Source organism: Microtus oregoni, unplaced genomic scaffold, assembly GCF_018167655.1.
Source record: "Microtus oregoni isolate MIOR12 unplaced genomic scaffold, Mior012 000073F_002, whole genome shotgun sequence".
Lineage (NCBI taxonomy): Eukaryota > Metazoa > Chordata > Mammalia > Rodentia > Cricetidae > Microtus > Microtus oregoni.
The window spans coordinates 319,903-335,031 of NW_024543982.1; the positions used below are offsets into that span (position 1 = coordinate 319,903).

At 35.6% G+C, this 15,129-nt stretch overlaps 1 protein-coding gene across 1 annotated transcript in view; it reads right to left on the reverse strand.

Moving 5' to 3' along the window:
- Window positions 1-762: 762 nt before the first annotated feature.
- Window positions 763-15,129, reverse strand: part of LOC121441090 (rab proteins geranylgeranyltransferase component A 1-like) — a 37,428-nt gene continuing 23,061 nt past the window's right edge. The window contains exons 4-5 of the mRNA XM_041642220.1: window positions 7,871-8,031; window positions 763-3,975 (exon numbers count right to left, since the gene is read on the reverse strand). Of these exons, the coding sequence (XP_041498154.1) occupies window positions 3,784-3,975; window positions 7,871-8,031 (353 nt within the window). The 3' untranslated portion in view covers window positions 763-3,783. The remainder of the gene's footprint in view (window positions 3,976-7,870; window positions 8,032-15,129) is intronic.

Consider the following 15,129-nt stretch of genomic DNA (forward strand, 5'->3'; position numbering starts at 1 on the left):
TTTTGGATCTCCTAAGATGTGAAAGCAGGCTGTAGGTGATCAACGTACTGTAAAGCCATAGCTTATGTATGCCTCACAGCCTCCGTAACAGTGATCTCAGGATAAACTACTATCGACTTTTGCTTGATAGTGACATTAATATTGGTATCTAGAATATTTTGCTAAGTAAACCAAAGCCACTCAGTTTGGTAGTCTGTCATACTAATTTACCACTGTGGGTAGGTAGAAGCCTGCAAATTAAACAAAACACATAGCTGACAATTATTTAATAGCAGTAAAAGAGCAGAAAAGTAACCCAGATCCAAGACAACCTTTCAGTTATTGGCATACACACGCACACATGTTTTTTGAGACAGTGTTTCTCTGTGTAGCCCCAGCTGTCCTGGAACTCACTCTGTGGACCAGGCTGTCCTCAAACTCAGAGATCCACCTGCCTCTGCCTCCTGAGTGCTGGAATTAAAGTGGTGTGCAACCACCATCCAACACTTATATATTTTTAAAAGTTGTTTTTGGGATTAGTATTTTATACCAATCAATATACATTAAGTCAGTCTCCTATTAAAGAATCCTTATTAAGTTATAATCAAACACATGCAGAGTTGACTATAAGCTAAGGGAACCTTGGATGAGGAGTGGAAGTGCGATAGAACAGGCTATCTACTCCTAAAAGTTCTAGTAGGTAGACTTTGCTAAACAAAGTCTCTACCACTGAGGTGCATCTCTAACCCTATATACAAAATTCAAGCATGAAGAAATAGGCCATTACAGTGGAAAGGCATTGAAAGTCTTTATTTCCTCTGAAAACTCCCTGTTACAGTATGCAATTATATATTCATGCTTTTTCAAATACATATAAGAAAGTTTACTGAGCAAAAGACAAATTATTTAATACCAATAACAGTGTATAAGTAATTTGCAAGAAAATGGTTTAAATTTCTTTAAATGATTGCTACTATTTAGGAACTAGAAAACAAAATTGAAGACAGAAACAATCTAGAAACAATCTTGTCAGAAATTAATAATTGTCAACAATCAACTTTATAATTGATATTATTTTAGAAATTTTCACTATTCTATAAGTTACCCATGACGTGGTGGCCATTTTACTATAGAAAAATAGAAAGTGACATCTATTATTTATGTTTTCTTGGGCAGGCACACCAATTAGAAAAAATATACAAAAGCAACATAGGATTAGTTATTGGATCTGATATCAATCACTTAAATTAATGATAGGATTTTTGGTTACTAAGAAACAGGCATGCATATTTAAATATTTTGAACATACAAGTATAAATTCTTTGATTACAGCAACTTTCAAATTTGAAATTACTGAAACATCTGCATTATGTAAAACAACAATTTTCTTCATATGACTTTAGATTTACGGTTTTACAACACTATCTTAATGTTTGTTGTTGGTATTGTTTGGAACTTCAAACCGTAAAATCAAGTATTTCCTTGCAGTAATTAAGAAAACAAGAAAAAGCTCTTAAAATGTTTCGTATTGCATTCTGAGGTGACAGGAAATAGGCAGAATTGTCCACAATTTTAAAAAAGTTTCATGGTATTTAAGGAGCTTTAAGCATTTCAACAATATATTTAGTAAATGGCCAGGAAGAGCAATTGGTTTTGATGTCATCAAAGGAATGGAAAAAGATACAGTATGAGCTAGGCCATGAAAGCATAACACAGTTGCTCAACAATTTACATAGCTGCAGTGTCCAGAGGTTTCTATTTACTCTTAGCCTATCTAAGAGCCTGTCTCCTTAGATAAATGTGCATGCTGTATTTAGGAATCCTTAACTCTAGATATTATAACAAAGTAGAACATTTTTATTGGTGCAACTTTACTGTGATTGTATTCCAACTTAATACTCTCATCTAAGAGAAACTTTTCTATTGCTGGCATGGAGAGGCAGGACCAATACCTGGTGCAGTACAGGTATGTACTTGGCATTTAGTGCATGCCCTGGTTGGGCTTCAGGAAACAACAGCTGACTGAAGAGCTGAAGCTTTGTGACAAAGTAGGTCATAATGTGAATCTGTCCCTGATTTGTGTGGCATTACAAAAGGGAAGGGGTACTACAGAGGAGAGGGCTGTACAGCGGGAGTGCAGGCAGCCTGAGAAGAGCAGTCTGGGAGTCTGGGACGCTTTCCCTGTTGTTCTCAATCCAATTCAATCTGAAGGGGTCAGCAAGAGCAACAGTCCTTGGATTTTTCTGTTTATCAAGACTCTCTGCTGGGAGTTTCCTTTGAGATCTTCTCTGAAACCTGGCCAGGCCAGGAACCAGCTGCACATGAAGAACTCTGTGCTGTTCACTGGAGCCATGGCTCCCTGACAGGAAACTGGGTTTATTTATTGTTTATTTATTTACAGGCAGTTCTAGGTCCAAACTATTGCTCAAAGAAAGTAGACCATCAGAGCTCAGAGAAATTTAAATACAGGCATTGCAAATAAGTTTGCTGCCATTGTATAGCCCTCATGTTTTCATGTAAAGAGTGTATTACAGTATATTAACTGCCAGATTCTGTTTAGTTTTCCATGATCTTATATTTAGTTGCCAGAAGAGGAATATGAATTTATAAAATATTTCTAAGACTTTAAAAACTTTAAAGTCTTTAAAAACTACCAATCCACTTGCTACTAATGAGTTTAGGAAACAGACTTGCATTTAATTTTTTTTCTTTTCTTTTTTGGTTTTTTGAGACAGGGTTTCTCTGTGTAACAGTTCTAGCTGTCCTGGAACTAGCTTTTGTAGACCAGGCTGGGCTTGAACTCACAGAGATCCTCACAATCACTCTGCCTCACGAGTCCTGGGATTAAAGGTGTGTGCCACCACCACCAGGCTGCATTTTAAAAATTTAGCGCAATACATGTAACACTGTGATCGTGAGGTTGGTTTGATATTTACCCACAGGTCAACCAATGGGAAAGTTCCAAACAGTGTGTTTCCAGAGGAGCCACTCTAAGGATGGTGCTTCATAACTATTCTGACACACTAGGCACAGTAGTCCTCTTTAAATCTGCAGAAACTGAAGAAGTTAAACAAGCTGCCCAATATTTTAAGTTGCATAGCCATGACCAAATTAGTTCTGTGAACAAGGTTAGTGCTTCCGTTACTCTGACTTAGTAGAATCATGAAGGATCACTGATCTTATCCAAATGTATGCTTCTATTCTTACGTTTCATCTTTAAACTTTAGCCAGTGTGTATAATATTACACCAAAGTCACTACTTACTAACAAATCATGATTAGCAAATCATCTAAACACCTTAGTATTAACATTTTCAGTTTTTAACATATAAAATAAAACCAACTTTTACTCCAAATATAGGCTTCTGGCCAGATTATGATAGTTTAGCTTTACTCTATTGTATTTACATATGCTCTTATCTGTTATATCATACCCAGAATGAAAATATAATTCAAATAAACAAAATAAGTATGAGAGCTGATTCTCCAGATGTGGCAAATTTATGTGAATACCACATAATTACTTACAATGCATAGGATCCCTTTAACATCATAGCTACATTCCCAGGAATGCTAATCTCACAGGTTTGTTATCTTCAAATAGGCAAGTCAATGTGCTTTATAAGTGTTTTATTTTCCCAGAAATGCTTTCTTTGAAGAAAATTGCCCTTTAGATTTCTAGGACTCATTTCGTTTTGTAATTTTGCCTACTAGTTGTTGCTTTCTAAGTTTTCATATACTCCATCCATCAGGACTATGAAGCCAAGAATTCTCAAATTAGGATAGTAAGTCTAATGCATATCCACTACTTAGAGGGCTCCTCTGGGTATCCCAGGTCTGTATTTCCCTTGGGAGTCTCCGAGTTGGTCTCTGATATAACAGTGGATTCTGATGCTTCTTGTTGTGAACTGTCTCCATCAAAGACAATATCTTCAGGATTTGGTGGGGCTGGACAGAAGTCCTCATTTGGGCAGATTTGCTGGAAGAGTGTTTCTGCCTAGACAAGGATGAAAGGACAAATTAATTTTTGAACATCAGCTTCAAATGTATGTACATTTGTGACATTATATAAAAAAAAATCACATCTTTAAAAATTTATGTAATTACGTTTTAACCAGTACATGTGGTTGAGTTTAGTAGGACAAGGTAAGAGAATAAAATAGCAAACATGATACTAATAATAAATATAATAGATGTGGCAAGTTGCAATAATCCACCTTACTGTTAGTTAAAGCTTTGTATCATGATAGGGGGCTTTTATTTTTGGCAACTGGTGAGGAAGAGTCATTTTAAGGTGTTAAAGAACATACTGATTTCCTATACTGCTTCTCTCTTTTCTGTAATACATATGCAAGGTCATCTATTTGGCCAAAAGTTAATCACCTATGGCCGTAAGGTCCAACCCAGAATATCTCTTGCTTTATCTGTTTGGTCAAAACTTGACCATCTATGGCCCAAGGGACCAACCCAGACTACCTCTTGATTTTTTTTAAATAAAGATTTATTGGAACACAATTCTCATTAGTTTACCTATTATCTATATCTGCGTTTTCTCTTTAATGGCAGAGCTGAGAAGTTGCAATGAGGAGGACACAGGCTGAACAACCTAAATATTGACCTTCACTATTCTGGGAGTTTGGTGGAAGGGTAATGACAGAATCATAGAAACATTTAAAGTTGATTTGAACTATTTATTTTTAGTGTGTGTGTATGTGTGTGTGTGCGCGCGCGTGTGTGTATACATGTGCCACTGTACATATGTAGAGGCCAGAAGACAACTTCCCAGAATTGGTTTTCTCCATCTACCTTGGGTTATGGGATTTGAGCTCTGGTTGTCAGGCTTTTATGGCAAGCACCTTTACCCCACATAGCCATTTGTTTTAATTTAATATGGATTTGAAAGTAATTTGATTTTTAGGTAGGCTTCAAGTGTACACATATTTTGTAACAGAACATTTCCTATGTATATACTTAAAAAATTTAACCATTTAGTTGGATATGTGTGTGTGTGTGTGTGTGTGTGTGTGTGTGTGTGTGTGTATGTATATATAGTGACATCTTGGCATACATAGTACAATGGTTACCAAAATCAAATGAAATAAAACATGCTTTCACTTGAATTTGGAAAGTATATTAAGGAAAAAGGCTCAAACTCAGAGTGACAACAATTAAGTTTTGTTTGAAAATGCCATAATGATTCGAAATACTTTTTATGTTACTTAAAAATAAAACCAACCACAGATATCATTTTGGATATTTGTAGTTAGAACACTTAAGATCTACGCATACTGAACTGGAGGCTTCTAAAGTCAGATCCAGAAGTATTATTAGTAAGTCATCAGTGCATCTTAGAATCATAAGCTGTCACATATGCATACAAGAGAGTCAGATTCACATATTCAATCTCTTTGCAATATGAAGTAAAGAAAGGAACAAAATTTCCAAAAGCTAAAATGTAGAATTTTAGTTGAAAAAGAAATATATTACAACACTGCAGGAGCCTGTGTAATTTATATAGGCAAAGCCAAGATAATATTCTGAGAGCTTTCATGAATACTTTCCTTAATTAGAAAACAGAAGTTGGCAATAGGTAACTCATATAATCACATGATGATATACTGGAATTAGAGCTTAATTTATCCAAATAAATTGGCAATGTATAAATATTACTGATGCTCTTTAAAGAAAGCATACTTTTCCTCAAGTGGATATAAGATATAACATGTTAGTGAGTATTTAAACATTAATGCTGTTTTCTTCATTATATTTCATATAACCCATGAAAGTTACCTTTCTGTGAAGCAAACTACTGTGTTGAAAAATTGCCTTTTAACTGTAATCTTCTAGTATACAGTATATATATAAAAGCACTTGTATTATAAATCTTTACTTTAAAATTCTCCTATTTTGGTTTAAACAATGTTTTGTTTACTCAGAAAAAATACCAGCCTAACCAAAGTTAATTAGATAAAGGGTTTTTGAAAATTTTCTTCTTTCAAGAAAAATGGGTCACTAAGTAAAAACAACATTATTAGCTTAAGACATAAATGCAAATCTTAAGCTATGGGTACGAGATGTAATTCCCTGTTTGTGTGACATTGCTCAGGGTCTAGCATAATTTTCAAAGACCAATATTAGGCTCTAATGATGACTTATAAAATTATAGCAAAAGGCTGCATCACTATTCATACATTATTGCTGTGACGAAAGGGTATTTTAAGGATTCAATAAAACTACTTGGTACTAAAAGATCGCTGCTACTGGTGAGAATATAATTGAATTCATGTCTTCTGTGGTCTTAGAGTCACCCCCACCCACATACACACATTCCATAAAACTCAGGAAACTGCTGACAAGGGGGTGGAAAGAAGACATGAAATACCATCTTTTAAGTAAGAAAGATATAGCCATGGCAACCATGAATTCATAACAGCTGTGTTCACAGAAGCTAGACCCTCATAACTGCCAGGTACAGAGAAGGAGATGGGACTGAAGGTGATCTACACTTACTGCATATATTTTGGTAACCAATAGATTCTAGGACTGGGGAGGCAGAGTAACCCATTGCATACTAATTAGTTCAGGTCCTCAAGGTTAGTTTTGAAATTACGGTTACATACTTGGCCTTAATTAAACTGTATGGAGGCATTAAACAAAACCAAAGCTGGTAAACAGGGAAAGAGATTTGTAGGGTGTCTGTCAGTCTGTCTGTCAGTCAGTCTCTCTCTCTCTCTCTCTCTCTCTCTCTCTCTCTCTCTCTCTCTCTCTCTCTCTGTGTGTGTGTGTGTGTGTGTGTGTGTAGGGGGAGATTACTGATATGGTTGGCAAGGAAATAGGAATGGGTAAAAGAGTATTTAGAACACACAAAGTACATACATGGAATTGCGAAGAACAAAATTTACTAAAAATCATTAAATTATTGACTTGTTGATTAAATGATGAAAGTACCAAAAGGACCTGACAAAAGTTTCCACATTTGCCTAAAAGCATGCCTTCTCTTCTTTTCTTCCTATCAAGGTAAAAAGGGGGTTTTTAAAATATGTCCTAAGAATCTTCTGCTTACTGGAATCAGAGTGTACCTTTGGCATCTAAAATAAGTGTGCCCTTCTTCACCGTTCTACCTAGAATTGTCCACATGGATTTAACATACTTTTTGGCAACTATAACAGCAGCTTTGGAGGCACTGGCTTGAGTCAAAACATTAATGGTGTTATGTTCATTACGTAAAATTACATTACTCATTCTCTCCAAGATTAAGAAATGCATGAGACCATTGTAAAATTATCTTACATATGTCGGGCGTTGGTGGCGAACACCTTTAATCCCAAAACTCAGGAGGCAGAGGCAGGTGGATTTCTGTGAGTTTGAGGCCACCCTGTTCTACAGAGTGAGTTCCAGGACAGGTTGCAAAGCTACATAAAGAAACCCTGTCATGAAAAAGAAAAAAAAAAAAAAACAAAAAGAAAAAGAAAAAAAATCTTACATACTTTGCTTGTTCTAACCTTCCTGGAAATGGCTTAGGCTCCTGGAGAACAACATTTTTTTTTTAAATATGCACCAATAATCCAATAATTATTAGAAGCAATATTTAAGAATATTGGCATTTCAAATTCATTTTAGCAATATATATTTCTAAAATTTTCATTATTTATTCTCAAAGTAGTTCTCATAAATAAGCCTTTATAATTCCTTATACAATTTAAGGAGGTAAAACAGTTGATAGAGTATTTAAGGTAGCAATGTAGTTCACAGACAAAAAGCCAATGATTATTAAATGAAAAAGAAAGATGTTTTACTACTTTCTTTCCCCTCTACCCAGGAGGATAAAAACCACTCACTTATCCCAGTATATCAATTTTTTTAATACAAAACTAAGAAATGCCATGCCGTACCTGTTTGACTGCATTATCATTTCCTAGATCACAGTCTGGGCCAGAGCACACATAAACGTTGGATGGTAAATCATTATAACAATCTCTGCTGATATCTGATGAATCTCTCATATTGAAATACAGTGCCCATAGAATCCTTGGCTTTTCAATATGTTCATTTTCTGGAAGTAAAAATAAATTTTATCAAATTGAAAATCATAATTTATTATACTATATGGCCAAATACGAACAAAGTCATGATTAGACTTTATAGAAAATATTTTTATAAATAAGCAATTACTGCAAATAACGAAAGTTTCACATCTTCCTTTCCAATTCGAATCCCCTTGATCCCCTTATGTTGTCTTATTGCTATTGCTAGAACTTCAAGCACTATATTGAAGAGGTATGGTGAGAGTGGACAGCCTTGTCGTGTTCCTGAGTTTAGTGGGATGGCTTTGAGTTTCTCTCCATTTAATTTGATGTTAGCTGTCAGCTTGCTGTATATAGCTTTTATTATATTTCGGTATGACCCTTGTATCTCTAATCTTTCCAAGACTTTTATCATAAAGGGATGTTGAATTTTGTCAAATGCTTTTTCAGCATCTAATGAAATGATCATATGATTTTTTTCTTTCAGTTTATTTATATGATGGATTACATTGATAGATTTTCATATGTTTAACCAGCCCTGCATCCCTGGGATGAAGCCTACTTGATCATAATGGATAATTTTTCTGATGTGTTCTTGGATTCAGTTTGCCAGTATTTTGATGAGGCTTTTTGCATCGATGTTCATGAGTGAGATTGGTCTATAATTCTCTTTCTTGGTTGAGTCTTTGTGCGGTTTTGGTATCAGAGTAACTGTAGCTTCATAAAAGGAATTTGATAATGACTCTTCTGTTTCTATACTGTAAAATACATTAAGGAGTATAGGTATTAGCTCTTCTTGGAAGTTCTGATAGAATTCCACATTGAAACCATCTGATCCTGGGCTTTTTTTGGTAGGGAGGTTTTTGATAACCGCTTCTAATTCTTCGTGACTAACAGGTCTATTTAGATTGTTCACCTGGTCCTGGTTTAACTTTGGTATATGGTATTTATCTAAAAAAGTGTCCATTTCCTTTACATTTTCCAGTTTTGTGGCATATAGGCTTTTGTAGTAAGATCTAATGATTCTCTGAATTTCCTCTGTGTCTGTGGTTATGTCCCCCTTTTCATTTCTGATCTTATTAATTTGCAAATTCGCTCTCTGCCGTTTGATTAGTTTGGATAGGGGTTTGTCAATCTTGTTGATTTTCTCCAGGAACCAGCTTTTTGTTTCATTGATTCTATGGATTGTTTTCTGTGTTTCTATTTTGTTGATTTCAGCCCTCAGTTTGATTATTTCCAGTCTTCTACTCCTCCTAGGTGAGTCTGCTTCTTTTTTTTCTAGAGCTTTCAGGTGGGCTGTTAAGTCTCCAATGTGAGCTTTCTCTGTTTTCTTTAAGTGGGCACTTAGTGCTATGAACTTTCCTCTTAGGCCTGCTTTCATAGTGTCCCATAAGTTTGAGTATGTTGTTTCTTTATTTTCATTGAATTCCAGGAAGACTTTAATTTCTTTCTTTATTTCTTCCTTAATCCAGGTATGGTTCAGTAGTTGACTGTTCAGTTTCCCTGAGTTTGTAGGCTTTCTGCGGGTAGCATTGTTGTTGAATTCTAACTTTAATCCATGGTGATCTGATAAGACACAGGTGGTTACAAATATTTTTTTGTAACTGTGGATGTTTGCTTTGTTACCGACTATGTGGTCGATTTTTGAGAAAGTTCCATGAGCTGCAGAGAAGAAGGTATATTCTTTCCTATTTGGGTGGAATGTTCTATAGATGTCTGTTAAGTCCATTTGATTCATTACCTCCATTAATTCTCTTATTTCTCTGTTAGGTTTCTGTCTGATTGACCTGTCCATTGGTGAGAGAGGAGTGTTAAAGTCTCCTACTATTAGTGTGTGCGGTTTGATGGCTGCCTTGAGTTTTAGCAATGTTTCTTTTTTGTATGTGGGTGCTTTTATATTAGGGGCATAGATATTCAGGATTGAGACTTCATCCTGATGAACTGTTCCTGTTATGAGTATAAAATGCCCCTCTCTGAAAATGGTGAACAATGAGGGCTGATGAGAAGCCAAGAACAATGGCACGGGGTTTTGATTGTACGCAATGTGCTGGCTTTGTGGGAGCCTAGCCAGTTTGGATGTTCACCTTCCTAGATATGGACGGAGGGGGGAGGACCTAGGACTTACCACAGGGCAGGGAACCCTGACTGCTCTTTGGACTGGAGAGGGAGGGGGAGAGGAGTGGGAGGAGGGGGAGAAGGGTGGGAGGAGGGGGAGGGAAATGGGAGGCTGGGAGGAGGTGGAAACTTGTTTTTTTTTTCTTGCTTTTCTCAATACAAAAATAAATAAATAAGCAATTACTGAATGTGAAAACACAAACTCTAAGGTGAAATATGGCATTTCACACAATGAAATCTTTTCAGTCCAGAAGAAGGTAGATTTTAGAAATTATTCTCAAAGGTTAGCAAGATGGCTCAGCAGGTTAAGACCCTGGTTACTATGCCTGAAGACTGGTGTGCCATCATGTGTGGGACTCACATGATGGAAGGAGAGAAACAATTCCTGAATTGTTCTCTGACCAATGCCTACAGATGCACACAAAAATGAATGAATGGATGGATGCAACAAAATATTAAAGTTCTTACAATCCTAGCCACCCTTAATTTATCTCCCCTAAGTGAAAAGATAACATAAATCATGTTTCAGATAGAAAAACAACTTAATGCTATATAGTAACTTAATAGTATATACATATAAGATGACAATCATATAAACTGATATTATTCAGAATAAACAAAAGCATAGCAAATAGAGATAGGAATTAATGGGTACTTTAGAGGTCAGGGAAGGGGGTTGGGGACAAAGGTCAGGTGGCTATTTATGGATATGAAAATTTTTTGGCAGAGGGCAGAATCAGAAGTGTTTTACAGTTGTTTCTACAGCTGTTTAGACAGTTCTATGACTATAGCTTTTAAAACTTGGAGCTTCACCTGAAATGTGAAAATTTTATGGCATATGAATAATAGCTTTAAAAATACTACTTAAAATAACACATACAGAATTTAAAATGATATATACTAACTCTCACTCTAATGCTTTATGTTACTGGATCACAAAATTAATGGCAAACAACAAAAGGAATTTGCAAAAAAATGAGGCCACTAGGTCAAATGTCATTGTGAGTACAAGTTCTCTCTGAGCAGCAGGCATCCATTATGCATGTCAGGCAATGACATAAGATCTGGGGACATACAGATGGAGTAGACTTAGTTCTGATTCCCCTGTATTTAACATTTTCTTCTAATACCGGGCCTGGCACACAAAATACATTCACTAAATAATTTATGAATGCATTTTGGTAATATTCTCCATAATGAAAATATAAAGTGTTTATAGAAAGGTTCAATCTTGTTAATCTCAATTCCTACAGCTCATTTCTTATTATAGTAATGATCATTCCTCTGCCTCTTTTCTTTTAAAATGTTATAATTAAAATTTCTTTGGTTGAAGACAGAAAAAACTGCTGTTATCACATGTATCGATTATAGTTTTCTCTAGCCCAACTCTGCCAAAAAGTCAAAAGTCTGCATAATGGTAATAAGGAATGTTTATGACAGTAGTGAAACTCTGTGAGACACTGTGTGAATCATCAAGAAAATGTTAAAGTTGTAATTATTCAATTACTGTTCTTATTGAATTAGTAAACAATGTAGAACAATTTTAGCTAAATATATCATTCAATTAATAAGAATGCCCTAGGCCCCAGAATAAATAAATTTTATATAATTTTAAATACGTCTTCTGTAGGAAGAGCTATATGCCATATTTTCTTATTTGCCCTGAATAATTCATAATTATTAGGGTGAAAAGATAAGGAACTGAATGAAAGAAGTGCTCTTATAAGGAGTCTTCAATTTATCATAATTGTCTATTTTATGTGGGTAGGTAGTGGTTTGAATGGAGTTTGGCTGTGCACCACTTGCATGCAGAAGCTAGAATAGGGCATAAAAATCCCTCAGGAACTGGAGACAGTTGTGAGCTGCCATGTGGGTACTAGAAATTGAAGCCAGGTTCTTAGGAAGAGCAGAAATTCTTAACCACTGATTCTTTTCTCCAGCCCCAAGGAAATGAATCTCATACTGATGCTAAGATCTGAGTCTGAGGGACCACTAATTCATGCAGAGACACATTACACAGCAAAAACTACTTATTAACAAAAGCTGTAAAAAAACGGTATTTCATAGTTAATTTCATTTGAGTTTTATTAAACTGACTAGTGAGTTTAGCTTCACTAAACTGTGAGAATTTATTTAAAAACACAACCTCTGCATCATGTATCAAACACTGCGGGGAAATGCCATCTATGTGTAATGGCATCAAACACCACAGCAGGAAAATGAGCTAAGGTGTGGAAGGTCTTTAGTAGGACCCAGGTCATATCTAGGTAAATATTAGGTGAACCTATCTTCTAGTTCATAAGTGTTCTCTGCCTTTGAGGACAGCTTTCATTCAATACAAGACAGCTGAAATGAATAGTTCAACAGATTTTAGGAAAGAGATTTCACAAAGGTTAAGGCTTTAACAAGCAACTCTGTTGAAAGTGAAAATTGACATAGTCTGAAGATCAATGGTCTGGATACAAGGGAGCCATCAAGCTTTGACCTTAGAACCTTCAAAGAGACATGTAATTGCTTCATCTTTCTTGGAGGTCAGCTGGAGGTAGAGAGAGAGAGAGAGAGACAGACAGAGAGATAGAGATAGAAATAGAGAGAGAGAGAGAGAGAGAGAGAGAGAGAGAGAGAGAGAGAGAGAGAGAGAGAGAGCGAGCGCTGGAAAAACAATATACACTCTGAAGCAAATAATAGTTAAAACTACTAAAGCTACTAAATAATAGCTCATTTCAATCAGATCAATTAGATGACATGCTAGACTAAGGAGGTAAGAGGTGACAGAGAATAAGATTTTGTGGTAATTAAACAAGTGTATGTACTGAATAAAGAGGGAAAAGAAAATCAGTGAAGGCAAACCAAATAAAAGCAAGATATGTTTCTAGGTACATGCCATGGGCAGGAAACAAGTAAAATCATTTAGCTAAGCTGCATAAGCCCTGGAATATAAAAGTGAAATAAAAACCAGAAATTAAGATATGGCATTTGCTTTCCTGGTACAGTTAATATCCTTACAAGCCACCAAATTCACACTCATCTGTGAAGGGAATTTGTTTTTAGGAAGCATTGCTCTTAGAGATAGAAATGATTACAATAAATGAGGCAACTCGACAAACCAGGCAGATTGGAGGGTTAAAAAAATAAAAAGAAGATGATGCTATGATAATACTAGATTCTAGACATTTATACATACTGTACTAACAAAATTCCGGCTTTACCTTGTATTGAAAAATCTTCTATTTCTGGGTAAAATAAGAAATCAGTACAGTTCTGTCAGTGAGACCCGCATAGCACTCAGTTTATCACCTCTCAATGTTTACAAGGATAACCTAGACCCTACACAAGAAAATGAATTGTAAGAAATGACCTGATTTTTTAACCTATAGAATGAGGCTCATTAAGCATAAATCATCTGATATTTCTTTAGACTAAAACATAGACAAAGATTTAGAGATATTTGATGTGCTTAAAGGAGCCTGGTGGGTGGGTATGAGTACAATGATTTCTTTGGAGAGGACAGTCTGAATACTTCTGGCTGCTATTCATGAACCTGAAAGGTAAGAAAGATAAGGTACTGTCTTCAGAACCTTACCACAATCTGCCCGCCACCCCCAAACACACACTGTCAATCAGTCTTATAGTGGTAAAGAGAACACCATCCTTTGTAGGAAACGAACTTTCCTGTAAGGTGATGAGGCTAATTTTCATAAAGGTTCAGAATGCACAACACCATGGAGAATGTTGAACTCCATGGAGAAACAAACAAGGCCACACAGCATTCTTCTGCTGCTACATGTTTCAGCAAAATTATTGACAATGCTCTAAACCACAAAGTTTCAGATGATTGCCGAATAACCAAAAGACAATAAAAGCCTGTAGACATACAAGCTTCTGCAAGAGAAGAATGTGTTTTAATGTATGAAAAGTTCATATTGCTCGCAAAGTTGCTTCTCCCTCATTTAGGCAGGAAAATGAATTGAGTTCTCTTCTGCAGGTGACTTTGCCTCTTTGACCTGCCATGGCCCAGTGCTCACTTTATCTGGTGATTCATTTTCAATAACTCCAACAGTATTTGTTCTGACATTTTAATTAAAATATGACCACTACCTCATCCTGATGATCAAAAGGCCTATGTGTCAGTGCAAACTAGCTCTGCAGTGCCTCGGTGCACCTGAGGACCCCTCTGGCATAGTTCTTGCTAAAGAATTTCCCTGGGGTTCCAAACAATACATCATTTCAAACCGGGATCACTTGAACCATTAAGGTTAATCTTAAAAATCTAAAATGGCTAGTGGATGCTAGTTAGCCAACATGCAATTTCCGCCAGCTTGATTTTGTAAACCAGAAAATTAAATGTAGTTAAAAAGTGAGGAATAATGATATGTTAAGTGTATTGTGTGGCACAGTGATAAACTGCAATTATAACGGAGACACTATGAAAATGATAATCTTGGTTATGAGCAAGATACAGATGCAATTAAAGCCTGAAGACTCTACATTAGTTTGAGGAATATGGTTGTATATATTATAAGTTAGAAATCAAAATTTTAACAGTAACTCAAACATTCATACAATACATTCAAATGAAAAATATACATAAATAGACTAAATTTAAACTCAAATGAAGTTTTTCAGATTGAAAGAATTTATACAACTGGGGGTTTCAAAAAGAAATGACATTAGCAGGTATAAATAGAACACTGTGTCTTATATGTAAATGTTTATATCTCACTCTGTATCATCTCTGCATTAAGAAAGTAGTCAACACACAGGAGACCGAAATACATAAACACTAGGAATAAAAACAAATGGCTGGCTGAATAAATGTATCATTTAAAGAACACTGCAATGTAAGAAGGGAAGACAGTGAAAGGGATCTAGAGAACACAAAAATGCTTTAATGAAAATGACCTTTACTTCACACACATGAAGAAGAGTTATCACATTATATTTTTGATCACTCACATATTATATATGCAATATTTTTTTCCACTCAGAGCTACTAGGTGTACCGTACTATG